Source organism: Bos mutus, chromosome 5 (assembly GCF_027580195.1).
Source record: "Bos mutus isolate GX-2022 chromosome 5, NWIPB_WYAK_1.1, whole genome shotgun sequence".
Taxonomy (NCBI): Eukaryota; Metazoa; Chordata; class Mammalia; order Artiodactyla; family Bovidae; genus Bos; species Bos mutus.
In genome coordinates, this window is record NC_091621.1 from 10,454,664 (window position 1) to 10,470,184 (window position 15,521).

Sequence of the window (15,521 nt, forward strand, 5' to 3'; positions counted from 1 at the left end):
GATTAAAGTGAAAGTCACTCAGTTGTGTCAAACTCTTTGTAACCCCATGGACTATACAGTTTATGGAATTCTCCAGGACAGAATACTGGAGTGGGTAGCCTTTCTCTTCTACGGGGATCTTCCCAACCCAGGGATGGAACCCAGGTCTCCCTCATTGCAGGCAGATTCTTTACCAGCTGAGCCACAAGGGAAGCTCAAGAATACTGGAGTGGATAGCCTGTCCATTCTCCAGGGGATTTTCCTGACCCAGGAATTGAACCAGGGTCTCCTGCATTGCAGGCAGATTCTGTACCAACTGAGATTTGAGGGAAGCCCAGTTAATTCATTAACTGAGTAGCTATTGTTTGTAAGCTTCAGTCATTTAAAGGGAAACTTTTAGAGGGAAAGCTCTGAAGGAACAACAAATTAGGCTTGTTGTCTCCATATGTGTATTATGATTGAAATAAAATTGAAACCAAAGTCAGATTTTTTTTAAGATCAAAAGGCATAGACTCAAATTTATGCTTGTGAACAATATGTGTGAGTCTTCTATGTTATAAACTATATTTGACATGTTTATTTTCCTTAGTAAAAATGTTAAAAGTATTAGCAGACTGTTGCATTGTGATTGTTCTTATGCAAAGTTGAAATTTCCTGTATATGTAACTTTGATATGTAATTCAGTGATATAATAAATGAGGTAATCAATTAAATGTGTGCTGGTAACACATTTCTATACAAATTTAAGCAAATATTTAATAATTTTATTATAATGAATTAACTTTTGAGGCCATATCCTGAAAACTGGTTTTTGTTTGCAGTTAGATATTTGGGAAGTTTATAGACATTTTTGCTATTTGCTACATTAAACTCTTTATAGTAAAACCTCTTTACCATAAATATTTTCAGAATTAAAAGTATTCCAAAGGTATTTCAGTTACACACATTAGGAAGTTTGCTCATCAGGTATTTGATGAGTATTGCTGATATTGAATATAATCATGTATAAATAAATGTGGAATATTTGACTTAGTATTTGGACAATAATTCAAAATAGTCCTACTTTTCCAACTTCTGTGAATGCTAAAGTATTCTAAGACTGCTGTTATATTGCTTACATGGTACATTATTATTATTTAGATCATATTATACAGAATATATAAATCACATGACCTTTATACTTTAGGAATTTACATTCTAATATTTTTCAACTTGATAGTCTACAATTTAGTTAAGTAGTTATAACCTAAAATAGCTGTAATCTGAAAAGTTAATGTTTGAGTCAGTGCCCTCTAAGAGTTAATTCATTATCAAAAATGTTCCAAGTCTTTGGCATCAGTAGACTTCCATCTTCTTTCTTACTAAAATCATGTGTGTGTGTGTGTGTGTGTGTGTGTGTGTAGGGCTTAATTAAAAAAAAAAAACTGCCTTAAGTGCTTTGTCGCATACTTTTGAAATTAGAACAGTTTTGTATTGACAGTATCTTCTGGTGATACTCCACTATGTACATCTAGTGGGTTTTTCTTTTTCTTTCAGGAATTGATGCCAACATAAAAGATAGCTTAGGTAGAACTGTCTTAGACATTTTGAAAGAGCATCCATCTCAGAAATCTCTCCAGATTGCAACTCTCTTACAAGGTAAATAGTATTGAATGATGGATGAGTTTGCCTTACAGTTAAGATTAAATTAAAACTGTCCTAATTTTCTCTTGAGTTTTGAGTTAACATTTACTTTTGAATGAAGTTACTATTTGCATTTTTTTTCTGGTAGACTTTTAAACTAAAGAATAATGAATACCTTTTAATGTTTTATTTCTGTTTTTCAACTAAAATATTTTTTTCACTCACTTGATATTAAAAAGTATTTTTAATTAAACCTGTGTAATAAATATGTAGTTATGAACTTGAAGGTATTGGGGCTATAAAGTGGTGATGCTGAGGTATTATCTTACATTTGAATAATGCTTTAAGAATTTTCTGACTTGGATTTTCTATTATTTTGTCTGATTTCTATAACTGTGAGGTAGGTCAATCAAATATTCTTCTTCTTCTTTTTGCACATGAGGGAAATTGAAGCTCCAGGAAGCTAAGTGACTTGCTCAAACATATATCCTATTCCAAGTGGTAGAACTGATATATAAATGCTGAATTAACAACAACAAAATTGTCCTTTGTTGAAAGAGTACAGATTATTTGCTACCAAATCCAGTAATACAAGATAATTCAGTCTTGCCAGCCTATGGGTTAATAAAGATCATTTGAGTATATCTGTAGTTAGTTTTGGTTGTTAAAATAGATCTACTTAATGTTTGACAACCATCTGGGTACTATTTTTTCATTTGCAGGATACATACTTCCTCATTTGATTTTCTCTTTTTGCTTGGTGGTTAGGCCTGATGTGCAGTGTGTTCTCTTAAAAATACGGATGTTTTTTCTTTTCTTTGCATTTAGTTCCTACACTGCTCAGTGCGGATTATTCTCTACAGTCATTATAGACTGGCTGTGCATGTAATAAAGGGAGGTGGATGGGTTTCATAGGATATCAGTTGAGAAGCTGAATAGCAGCTTTCAGATGAATTAAAACCAAGTTGGGCAGGAGACATGTAGATACAGGAGTCAACAAAGCCCAAAGAGGGAAAGAGAACAGACTCACTACAGGAGGTCATTATGTTCTTTTCTCTCTTTATTTTCCAAAACCTCTCAGAAAACTTCAAGCCCCTACAATTTTCTGATTAATAAAGAAGTTAATTGCTAGTCAAGTGCTATACAGATAAATCAGAGAAGAATACAAGTATGATTCTTCATATTAACTGAAATTAAAATCAAGTTGAATGAAAGCTGAAAAATAAAAGAGTGGTATGCAACCTTTAAATCAGTCTTTGCCTTCTAGGCACTTTGTATTTCGTATTTGATTTTTGCCTCTAACTGAAGTTAAAAAAAACTGAGACTTGTGCCTAATATATCTTTTGGGAGAAGCAAATAAATGCTGTCCACTGAAAAGGGGGCATGACATAATTACAGGCACTTTTAACACATTGCATTGGTTTAACTTAGATGAAAATGTTATTATACAGGTGTTCTCTTAAATAGTCACTATTTGTTATTAGGTATGTAAATTTGTGATAGAGTATTTGCTACTTCTTTGAATTTTTATAGCTATTGTCAAATTTTAGAATGTGAACACATTATCTATATTCTCTACATTCCTGGTGTTCAATCACTGGCACATTTAATATCTTATGAAAAAGTTTGTTATTGCAGTAAATACAATTTATAGTAGGTAAAATTACTGTCTGGGTCAAAAATTGTAATGATAGAATGCCATATGATGCTTTCTTTTCCTAGCAGAATTTGCCTAGTAGAATTGCTCTTAGGTAGAAACCATTTGGATAGTATGAAGACACAGGTGGTTGGCATGAAAGCACAAAGTGTCTTAACTGAATTTTAGGAAAAAAGGGGTGCCTTCTGAATAAAGAAGCACAAGTAAAAGATACCCTTGGTGAGGAGTCTATTGATTTAATCCCTTAGAGGCTACAAACTCTGATGAATGCCTTTTGGGCAATAGCAGATATACCTTGTTTAGATCACATACTTTGGCTCATGCTGTGTTTCTGTAAAATTGAATTAGCTTTCAGCATTTAAAAATCTAGGATTTCAGATAACACTCCAGAGTTTTGGTTTCTCAAAAAATGCAAGGTTTCATTTTACTTCATGGCTGAACTTTAGATGGTGCATCTGCTCTCTGGTTAACCAGGCTTTGCAGGCTTTCTGTTTTCTTCTGTATCATTGAGATTAAATGTTAGCTGACATATCCCTGCATTCAGATGCTGTTTTCTTTATGATTGAGAGAAAAGTGAGATGATTCTTTTATCTCTGTGTTCGCTATATACTAGCTGAATAAACATGGCCAAGTTAATAATCCTTCCCCTTTAGTTTTCATCTTTAAAGCTGAAATAATAATAGTACCTGTGTCATAGTTTTGAGAAGGTTAAATGAGTTAATTATTATCAAATACTTAAAACAGTGCTGAGTGTATAGAAAGCAATATTTAAGTTTTATTATTACTATATCCTCATCAAAGTTGGAAAAATGAGTGAGGTGCTGAGTGAAGAATACTGCTTCAAGAATAATGCAAAAAACATTATTTTTTTGTTGAACAACAGTTCAATACGCAATTATGTTTATCTCACAAGATTGTAACACCATTGCAAATTACGCTTACCCCACTTCATTTATTTATGTTACCTGACTGGTTGTTATATGCATCTAAATTTTATATCCCTGTTTATGGACATGGTCTATTAAAAGCATCAGTCAGAGAGTTTTAAACCTCCTGCTGCTAAGTCACTTCAGTCGTGTCTGACTCGTGCGACCCCATAGACAGCAGCCCACCAGAGTCCGCCATCCCTTGGATTCTCCAGGCAAGAACACTGGAGTGGGTTGCCATTTCCTTCTCCAATGCATGAAAGGGAAAAGTCAAAGTGAAGTCGCTCAGTCGTGTCCGACTCTTTGTGGCCCCATGGACTGCAGCCCACCAGGCTCCTCCATCCATGGGATTTTCCAGGCAAGAGTACTAGAGTGGGTGGCCATTGCCTTCTCCTTTAAACCTCCAGATAGAATATATTTAAGGAAACCAAGGATGCTATTTATCTTCAACTGGTACATTTATTTTTAAGGAAAGAATGTGACAAAAGTTTACTTTTCATGAAAAGGATTCATGAGTCTCTCTTGAAATATTTTTTATGTTTTAATTTAAAAGCTTTAAATTAATAGCTCATCATGAAGAGCTTTTACTTTGGTTTTTTGAAGTTTTTTTGAAAAACTTAAGATATGAAGAAATAACTGAAAAAGTGTCCATCAAAAGTAAAACCAAGTTAGAGTTTTTAACATATATGAATTCAACTGTGTAATTTCAAAAACTTATATACACAGAATATTTAGAAGGCGTGGGAAGACCAACAGTCCTTGAAGAGCACATACAGGAAGATATGACGCAAGAAACACATATTTCATCTCCTGTTGAATCTCCTTCCCAGAAGACCAAAAGTGAGTAGCTAATTATAAAACTCTTGAGATGATATTAGACTGTTATGCACAATTTTATGCTGTATGCACAAAAGGGCTCAAACTTGTGAAAATTTAAGGTCTAATAAGTTATATCTTATATTCTATATTTTATCCATTATTCAGTCAATATTTATTGAGTTCCTACTGTTTATCAGACACTATTCTTAGTCCTGAGATACAATGGTGATCAAGGGAAATAGCAATCCCTGCTGACATGAAGCTTACATTGAGTGGATATTTCACAGTTGACTTTTTCCCCCTAAAATATGTTTTTCAGTTCAGTTCAGTTCAGTTCAGTTGCTCAGTCGTGTCCGACTCTTTGCGCCCTTAAGGTAGACTAAAAAACATATATCTTGAATGTAACTGCTGTTTTTTTTTTTTTAGAATAAATCATTGGGATAAAGTTGCTTTCTGAGAATAATTAGAAAAAAATGAGTATTTGCATGTAACTTATGAAATATTCATGTCCATAGTTGATGCATATTATATATCTGTTCCTTCTGTTATCCCTTTAATGGTTACATAATTATTTGTTTAAATATGTTCTACTATTTGTTTTTGTTGAACCTAGAAAGTAGAATCCCAGCACTATTTCAATTTTTTTAATGTTGAATGAATTCTGTCACTAAAGTAAAATGCCCACAAATGCTTGGGTTGAGGTCCCCAACCTCCAGAATCTAATGCCTGGTGATATGAGGTGGAACTGATATAACAGTAATAAAGTACACAATATGTGTAATGTGCATGAATCATCCCAAAACCATCCCCCCAAAGCTGACTGTGGGAAAACTGTCTTCCACAAAACCAGTCCCTGGTGCCAAAAATGTTCAGGACTACTGTTCTAAAAGACTTTTGAAATTAAATGCTATTATAAGTGAAGTTTTAGGAATTGTAATTCCAAATGATTTTATTTACTACATTTGTGTAAACCTTCAGTACTTACTTTTATTTTGATAAAGAAAAAAAATAGACAAAATTGGAATTTCTTTTTGTCTTTTAATATTATTGTACTAATTATGGTTTCAGTTCAGTTCAATTCAGTCACTCAGTCGTGTCCAACTCTTTGCAACCCCGTGGACCACAGCACGCCAGGACTCCCTGTCCATCACCAACTCCTGGAGTTTACCCACTCATGTCCATTGAGTCAGTGATGCTATCCAACCATCTCATCCTCTGTTGTCCCCTTCTCTTCCTGCCTTCAATCTTTCTCAGCACTAGGGTATTTTCAAACGAGTCAGCTCTTCGCATCAGGTGGCCAAAGTATTGGAGTTTCAGCTTCAACATCAGTCCTTCCAATGAACACCCAGGACTGATCTCGTTTAGAATGGACTGGTTGGATCCCCTTGCAGTTCAAGGGACTCTCAAGAGTCTTCTCCAACACCACAGTTCAAAAGCATTAATTCTTCGGTGCTCAGCTTTCTTTATAGTCCAATTGTGAATCCATGCATAACTACTGGAAAAACCATAGCCTTGATGAGACGGACCTATGTTGTCAAAGTAATGCCTCTGCTTTTTAATATGCTGTCTAGTTTGGTCATAATTTTTCTTCCAAGGACCAAGTGTCTTTGAATTTCATGACTGCAGTTTCCAATCTGCAGTGATTTTGGAGCCCCCCAAAATAAAATCTGTCACTGTTTCCGCTGTTCCCCATCTATTTGCCATGAAGTGATGGGACCAGATGCCATGACCTTCGTTTTCTGAATGTTGAACTTTAAGCCAACGTTTTTACTCTCCTCTTTCACTTTCATCAAGAGGCTCTTTAGTTCTTCTTCACTTCCTATCATAAGGGTGATGTCATCTGCATAACTGAAGTTATTGATATTTCTCCCGGCAATCTTGATTCCAGCTTGTGCTTCATCCAGCCCAGCATTTCTCATGATGTACTTTGCATAAAAGTTAAATAAGCAGGGTGATGATATAGAGCCTTGACGTACTCCTTTTCCTATTTAGAACCAGTCTGTTGCTCTGTGTCCAGTTCTAACTGTTGCTTCCTGACCTGCATACAGATTTCTTAAGAAGTAGGTCAGGTGGTCTGGTATTCCCATTTCTTTCAGAATTTTTCACAGTTTATGTGATCCACACTGTCAAAGACTTTGGCATAGTCAATAAAGCAGAAATATATGTTTTTCTGGAACTCTCTTGCTTTTTCCATGATCCAGTGGATGTTGGCAATTTGATCTCTGGTTCCTCTGCCTTTTCTAAAACCAACTTGAACATCTGGAAGTTCATGGTTCACGTGTCACTGAAGCCTGGTTTGGAGAATTATGAGCATTACTTTACTAGTGTGTGAGATGAATGCAATTGTGTGGTAGTTTGAACATTCTTTGGCATTGCCTTTCTTTGGGATTGGAATGAAAACTGACCTTTTCCAGTCCTGTGGCCACTGCTGAGTTTTCCAAACGGTAGCATATTGAGTGCAGCACTTTCACAGCATTATCTTTTAGGATTTGAAATAGCTCAGCTGGCGTTCTATCACCTCTACTAGCTTTGTTCATAATGATGCTTCCTAAGGCCCACTTGACTTCATATTCCAGGATGTCTGGGTCTAGGTGAGTGATCACACCATCGTGATTATCTGGGTGTGAAGATCTCTTTTGTACAGTTCTTCTGTGTATTCTTGCCACCTCTTCTTAATATTTTCTGCTTCTGTTAGGTCCATACCATTTCTGTCCTTTATTGAGCCCATCTTTGCATGAAATGTTCCCTTGATATCTCTAATATCTTGAAGAGATCTCTAGTCTTTCCCATTCTGTTGTTTTCCTCTATTTCTTTGCACTGATCACTGAGGAAGGCTTTCTTCTCTCTCCTTCCTATATTTTGGAACTCTGAATTCAAATGGGTATAGCTTTCCTTTTCTCCTTTGCTTTTGGCTTCTCTTCTTTTCACAGCTATTTATAAGGCCTCCCAAGACAGCCATTTTGCTTTTCTGCATTTCTTTTTCTTGGGGATGGTCTTGATCCCTGTCCCCTGTACAATGTCCATGGTTCATCAGACACTCTATCAGGTCTAGTGCCTTAAATCTATTTGTCACTTCCACTGTATAATCGTAAGGGATTTGATTTAGATCATACCTGAATGGTCTAGTGGTTTTCCCTACTTTCTTCCATTCAAGTCTGAACTTGGCAATAAGGAGTTCATGATCTGAGCCATAGTCAGCTCCCGGTCTCGTTTTTGCTGACTGTATAGAGCTTCTCCATCTTTGGCTGCAAAGAATATAGTCAGTCTGATTTCGGTGTTGGCCATCAGGTGATGTCTATGTTGTTAGAAGAGGGTGTTTTCTATGACCAGTTTGTTTTCTTGGCAAAACTCTTATTAGCCCTGCTTCATTCTGTACTCCAAGGCCAAATTTGCTTGTTACTCCAGGTGTTTCTTGACTTCCTACTTTTGTATTCCAGTCCCCTATAATTAAAAGGACATCTTTTTTGGGTGTTAGTTCTAAAAGGTCTTGCAGGTCTTCATAGAACCGTTCAACTTCAGCTTCTTCAGTGTTACCGGTTGGGGAATAGACTTGGATTACCGTGATATTGAATGGTTTGCCTTGGAAACGAACAGAGATCATTCTGTCATTTTTGAGATTGCATCCAAGTACTGCATTTTGGACTCTTTTGTTGACTATAATGCCTAGTCCATTTCTTCTAGGGGATTCTTGCCCACAGTAGTAGATATAATGGTCATCTGAGTTAAATTCACCCATTCCAGTCCATTTTAGTTCACTGATTCCTAAAATGTCAACGTTCACTCTTGCCATCTCCTGTTTGACCACTTCCAATTTGCCTTGATTCATGGACCTGACATTCCAGGTTCCTATGCGATATTGCTTTTATAGCATCGGACCTTGCTTCTGTCACCAGTCACATCCACGACTGGGTATTGTTTTTGCTTTGGCTCCGTCTCTTCATTCTTTCTGGAGTTATTTCTCCACTGATCTCCAGTAGTGTATTCGGCACCTACCAACCTGGGGAGTTCCTCTTTCAGTGTCCTATCTTTTTGCCTTTTCATACTGTTTATGGGGTTCTCAAGGCAGGAATACTGAAGTGGTCTGCCATTCCCTTCTCCAGTGGACCACATTTTGCCAGAACTCTTCACCATGACCTGTCCATCTTGATGCCCTACATGGCATAGCTTAGCTTCATTGAGTTAGACAAAATGTGGTCCATGTGATTAGATTGGTTAGTTTTCTGTGATTGTGGTTTCAGTCTGTCTGCCCTCTGAGGCCCTCTCTCAGTGCATACTGTTTTACTGAGGTTTCTCTTACCTTGGAGGTGTTAGTACCTTACTTTCAGCAAAATAAACTTTCTGATAATTTTGTTTGCCGTGTTTTGAGTTCTAGCACTATTCTGGTTATATTTTTATTATTTAGCATGAAGTTTTAGAAGTATTCTTTTTTGAACCTTCTGAAAAATTACTCTCTTCTTATAGGTGAAACTGTGACTGGTGAATTATCAAAACTCTTGGATGAAATAAAACTCTGTCAAGAAAAGGATTATTCATTTGAAGATTTGTGCCACACAATATCAGACCACTACTTAGATAATTTGAGCAAGATTTCAGAGGAAGAACTTGGGAAAAATGGAAGCCAGAGTGTAGTAAGTAAGGGGGGAAAGAAGACAATATGTCTGTCTTTGCCAGTTCATTGTGTACCTGAAAACCATGGGATTTATGTGTTATCTTACCTTTAGATTTAGCCAGGGTCAAATGTCAGGCTCTCCATTGCGCTTCCCTGATATTTATTGGTGTTTCATTCTCACAGCATGTGTAGGGAAGAAACGCTTTGATAAATCACTTATGGTTTGCGATGATCTCACCACTGTTAGACCCTTGTAGCATATAAATTCATAGTCCCTTTGATTATGTTCTTTTAGTTTTATTGGGCATAATGACAGTGGTTTCCAAAGAAAGAAGAAAATCTTCCTTTTTGTCTTTTTTCCCTGTTTTCTCTGTCATCTGAGTCTAACACCATCTTGAAAGAAGAAAGACATAGCTGAGCCATGAGTGTATACTTCCTGCCCACTTTATAAATCATAGTAGGAGACAGTCACTGTGGATAGTTTGACCTGAATATTTTCATAATCTTACACAAATCCCAATAGTTTGTATGCAAACTGTAAGCTCAGAATCTGAATCATGAGTAAGAGATTCTTGCTTAGTTGAATTTTTATATTGATACAATATCAAGAAAAACTATAATCAGTCAGTTTAAAGTCAAGATTTTTATATCTGTCTTTAGTCCTATAGAAGGATTTATAGGATGCATTGGTATTAAAGGAAATGCATTATTATGATATGAAACCTTTTATGACTTTTAGTACTTAATTTGTTATGGAAATATTATACTTTCTTCAAAAACTGGTAATAGAGTGGATCGTGTTAAGTATGGCATTTTATTGATGAAGGCTAAAAAAAGTTTTCTAAGTATACTACTGTGTGAGAACATTTAGTTACTTACTATTACTTAAAGTGACATTTTCCCAGGGTAGTATTTGCTAGTCTAGGTCCAAGGCCAGTCATACCTTCTAGGCCTGTTTTTTTTTTTCCTTTTACTGTGTTTTGAAAAACATCACATTATTGGCTCCAATAAAAGCTCTTTATGAATATAATTATTCATAATTGATTAAGTATATGTATAATGAAGTAAATACTTGTAGGTTTTCCCAAATGATATTTTTATAGTAATGAAATATTTACTGTACTAACTTTAATGTTAGGGCAAAACTCCTTGTTGTTTTTTTTTTTTAAATCTACAACAGGCCTATGCTAACTCAAATTATAAACCAGTTACATTTCCACATTTCCTTGAAAGTTGATTAGAAATTAAGACATATTTATCCTACATAAACAATACATAGTATTTAGGTCCATATCTAAAGATATCTCTAAAGTGGCTATTTCTGTCTTCTATTCCTCAACCCAAAAATTTTCTGAAAGACCTGATATTCTAGACCAGTGGTTTCAAGACTTATCTTGTTATGTACCAGTAGTAAACAAATTTTGAGCAAACATCCCAAATGTATTTATTTATAATTTTTAAGAATATATGCTATAAATTATGGGGCATATACTACAAGAGAAATTCAAGTGAGGATGATAAAGTGTAAAATGGATGATCTAATCTTTTTCTTTTATTCAGTTGGTATCTTGTGCACCCTAGGGTCTGCATGCTCTACTTGGAGACCATAATTCAAACTTATATCTTTTGAGTAGTAATGGCAAGGGCTTTTGGCATTGAGAGGGTGACATAATTTGGGGTGAGTGGTGGCCAATTTGTTTTGTAAGTCAAAGACTGCTTTTTTGTAAAAAAAAAAAAAAAAAAAAGACTGTGACAGTACTAAGGGAGAAATTAATGCTCCTAAGTTGAACTTAAGTTCAAAATTCAAGCTTATATGTCCATAAAAGCCATCACTCTTTGTTTCTATAATGAAACTTTATATTGTGTTCTTTGAAAATATTATCATATGAAAATATTAAAGGTTACATGAAGCAGAAAAGCAGAGGGTACACATGAGTAAAAGCAAATAGTTCTATTTACCTGGAATAATAAAGTTCATAAAGGGGGACAATGGAGATAAGATTAGAAGATAGAATGAGTTCAGGCCAGGGATGATTTTGAATGTCAGGCTGAGAAGTCTAGTATTTATTTTTTAGGAAATGAGAAAAATCTAAAGGATTTTAGATGCATAAAATGCATTATTGAAAGTTGACTTTCAGAAGTTGAATCTGATAGAAACCTGTTATTGAATATTTAAAAAGCAATGCAATTTATTTAACTCTTCTCTACAGCCTGCGTTGTATTTGGTTAATTCCTGTTTTGTCGAATGTCTCTTTCTATTTATCAAGATTGTTTTTCCAAGTTTTTAAAATGAATTATACTCTCAAATTATACAAAAAATTTATATGAGTACTTATAGATCATTTAATATAAATGGTCATTACAGTGTTGTGAGCTATAGCACTTATAATAGCAATAATGAGATGTGGTTTCTAACTTCGAGGAGTTCAGAATTTCTGCTCCAAGAAGTCTTAAATCACTGTGTGTAGACAAGACTAGTATAAAAAACAAATAAATATTATAAGAATTGACATTTATTAGATGCTTGCTATTTGATGTTTTAATGCTTTATATTACTTAAGCCACCTAATCCATACAGTAATCCTAATAATGGAGTTATAGATTTGGACATGACTCAGCTGGTAAGTTACAGATCTAGGATTCAAACTCAGAGCCAGTGTCATTAATTCCCAGCTCTATTTCTTATAATAAATTACCCTGTAGCCAAAGGAAATTTTTTTGAGGAAGAGATTAATGATTTATAGGTATTCATTGACGTCTTCATGGAGGTAGGGAGAAATTAAATCTTAATCTGGAGGAAGGGGAAATAATCTCTGCACTTGTATTGGAATGAATGAATGGGAGAGAATTTCAATCTGCAGAAACATAATGTGCAAAAGCCCAAAGGTAAGGCCTAGCACTTAAAATGAGGATAATTTACCATGAGAGTTTGTTTTGAAAAGTAGTAGAGAGTGAAGCTGGTTAAGTCATAATAATTTTTAACATTGACATAACACTTTTTATTAATTGATTTAATCCTCATGCTAACCCTGTGAGATAGGTAGTATTACTCCTCCCATTTTATAGATAAGAAAAATGGAGGCACAGAGAACTTGTATGTCCTTCCTAAGTTTACACAGTAAATAGCAGGGCCAGTCTGGTATTTACTGGATCTGGACAAAGGCAGTCTTACCACTCAACTATTTCGTTACAGAACAGGGGAGATAATTAGATTGGGAAGCTAGTCAGAAGTTTAATTTTGATGCTGAGGAGAATAACTCTTGAGTATGGGAGTCCATTTATGAAGGTGACATTTTTAGAAGTTAGAAGTGGTACCTCGATGTCAGATTTTCTAGGGAGAGACTCAAACAGTGATTCTTAGCAATGGTCGTACATTAGACTTATCTAGAAAGCTTCAAAAAATGCAGACATCCTCAGCTACCATGGCAGAACAACTGAAACAGAATTGTTTTGGGTGATTCTGAACATTGTTCTTTGAAAAACTATTACTAACATGTATATTATTGGTCTAGAGGACCCAAAATCTGCTAGGACCTTACTGAAGTAATCCAGACCTCAGATAATGAGTCTTAACTGAGGTCTTGCTAAAACCACAGAATTACGGAATTTTAGATCTAAATAAATCTCAGACTTCTGGTGCCCAGCCTAATTCTACTGTGCAGTTTAAGAGCTCTCTTGAAGTAGGGAGGTTTCAGTTCATCATTAAGGAAAATTCAAACTGTAGTTCATCCATAATCATAAGTTGCAGTTATTTCTATATTATAATGGAATGTTAAATGTGGAAAACACTTTTATTATTCACATTACTGGCTGAAGGACAGGTGTTTGAGTTCAGTTAAAATTTAAGTTTATATGACATGAAATGTTCAACTTATTTGTTGTCATATGACAGATAATTCCAGAAGTAATTTAGAAAAAATCAAAGTAAAGGAAAATCTGTTGTGTAGCATTTATGTTTTTAATAAATGTATTTTACATATTAATGACTTGGCTTGAATTTTTTAGGTATTTTAACTATTCTTTGTCATTTTAACTTTTATTGCCTTTTTTATCCAGTAGAGGGCACTCTAATTCAGTAATTTAAAATATAAAATCAGCCATCTTATGTAAGAACTTTTATTTTTGAATTGGAAATTTTGGTTTTATTAAAATATTAGCCTTAAGATGGTAGTTTGAAAAATTTTACTAAAATAAGTGAATTAGGAATTAAATTCTTACAATGATTGAATGTATCTGATAGAAGGTTTTACATTTAATGTGAAAGGAAGCTCAAGTTAAAATTGCATTTTATCTTGCAAAATTTTAATTCAAAAGTCAGTCTGTTTTAGGTTCTTTTATAATATGCAAATGGAATCATTTTCTAAGTTGAATTAAGACATTATATAATCTAGAATGTAAATTTTGAAAAAATATAAATATCTTCACATTCTTTATCAACCCCTGAAACTTAGATTTTTGAAAGAATATAAAATTATCTGAAAAACATTTTCTAGTCATTTCATTTGTTTTCCCAAGTCATGTATCAGCTTTCCCTCTGTGTGTAAACAATGTACACACTTTTAAAATGTGAACATAGCATGCCTTAGAGAAATTTGATGATAGCATAAAGATCTTTAGAGCAAATTTCAGAATTTAGGTTTCAGGAAATCATTTTTTCAGATATAAATTTTAAAAGGCATTATTGTGTCACCATCCCATGTATCTAAGAAATAAATAAGAAGCATCAGGGATGAAATACGTATTTTTTCTCCTGGGGGGAAACCTAGACACTTTAGCAGCACCTAAGTGTTATTATTTGAATGGAGTTGTGTTGGCAAGTTTTGTGCAATTTAACTCTGTGTATATTTCTTTTATATTATTTCACTTTTATATTTTATATTTCTCTCATATTATTTCACACCCTGGTTTTTTTCTCCCGCTAATTGTTAATTATTCTTGCTGATTATGATGTGGTGCATAGTACTGTATCGTGTGCACATTTTGAAACGTGTTTGACAGTAAAATATCTCTTAATCCTAAGAGCATTCTGTTAAATTATCCAAAGGCAGCAAACTTCCTTCCTAATTAAACTTCTATATATTTGAATTTCATGAAGTTTTGTGATCACTCTGCAGATATAACATCAGCCAATCTTTGTTTTGATATTTCCATTCTCTGTGATCTCTCTATAATATCTAACTTGAATTTAATCTTCCCAACAGAAAACTCAGCTATTATGATTTCCCTGAGAATCGATATTTTTTTCTCATGAGTTAACTGAAATGTTTTGTTGAAAATTTGATAATAATTCAACGTTCTAACCTTGCTCTCCAGATAATGATGAAGTTAATTTTTGACAACTCTCAGCCGCTTGTCACATTGACCTCATTCATTTGCCATAATGCACCTGATTTGTAACTCTGTTTCATGCTGTGCATTTTAGAATTCTTGATCCTGTTTTGGAATAAAGGCTTTGGACAGCCTGCCATTGTAAAGGAATCCCATTTTGCTTCCTAATGCCAAAGGAAATCATTCTAGAGCCTGAGCTTAAAGAGACACGTCAGTGGTGATAATCACTTATCTTTGTGTTCCGGGAAATGTTTTTCACCTTGAAGAACGATTAATTCTAATGGAGTATTGAACTAGTAACCAAAAAAAAAAAAAAAAAAATTACTGAACTCGCTCATGCTTCTAATGTATTTTATCATGGGACCATTTGAGACATGACTACTGAATATTGGGACCAATTCAGCCTCTAACAGATGAAGAATTAGATTCTCTACAATACAGTCAAAGTCAATAACAGTAGATGGAAAATATTCTATGCGGCCTGCTTTAATCTCAGGCTTAGAATTTTAAAATTGTCTGGTATTATTTTAGCTTGCTTTTGCCAGAATTTTTATTTCTATTATCTATGCTTTTTAAAGTT

At 34.4% G+C, this 15,521-nt stretch overlaps 1 protein-coding gene across 5 annotated transcripts in view; it reads left to right on the plus strand.

Annotated features, from left to right (window-relative positions):
- Positions 1-15,521, plus strand: part of ANKS1B (ankyrin repeat and sterile alpha motif domain containing 1B) — a 1,156,394-nt gene that overhangs the window by 168,433 nt on the left and 972,440 nt on the right. For all 5 annotated transcript variants that reach the window (XM_070370293.1, XM_070370295.1, XM_070370296.1 and 2 more), the window contains exons 6-8: positions 1,516-1,617; positions 4,912-5,025; positions 9,466-9,632. In XM_070370293.1, coding sequence (XP_070226394.1) covers positions 1,516-1,617; positions 4,912-5,025; positions 9,466-9,632 — 383 coding nt within the window. The remainder of the gene's footprint in view (positions 1-1,515; positions 1,618-4,911; positions 5,026-9,465; positions 9,633-15,521) is intronic.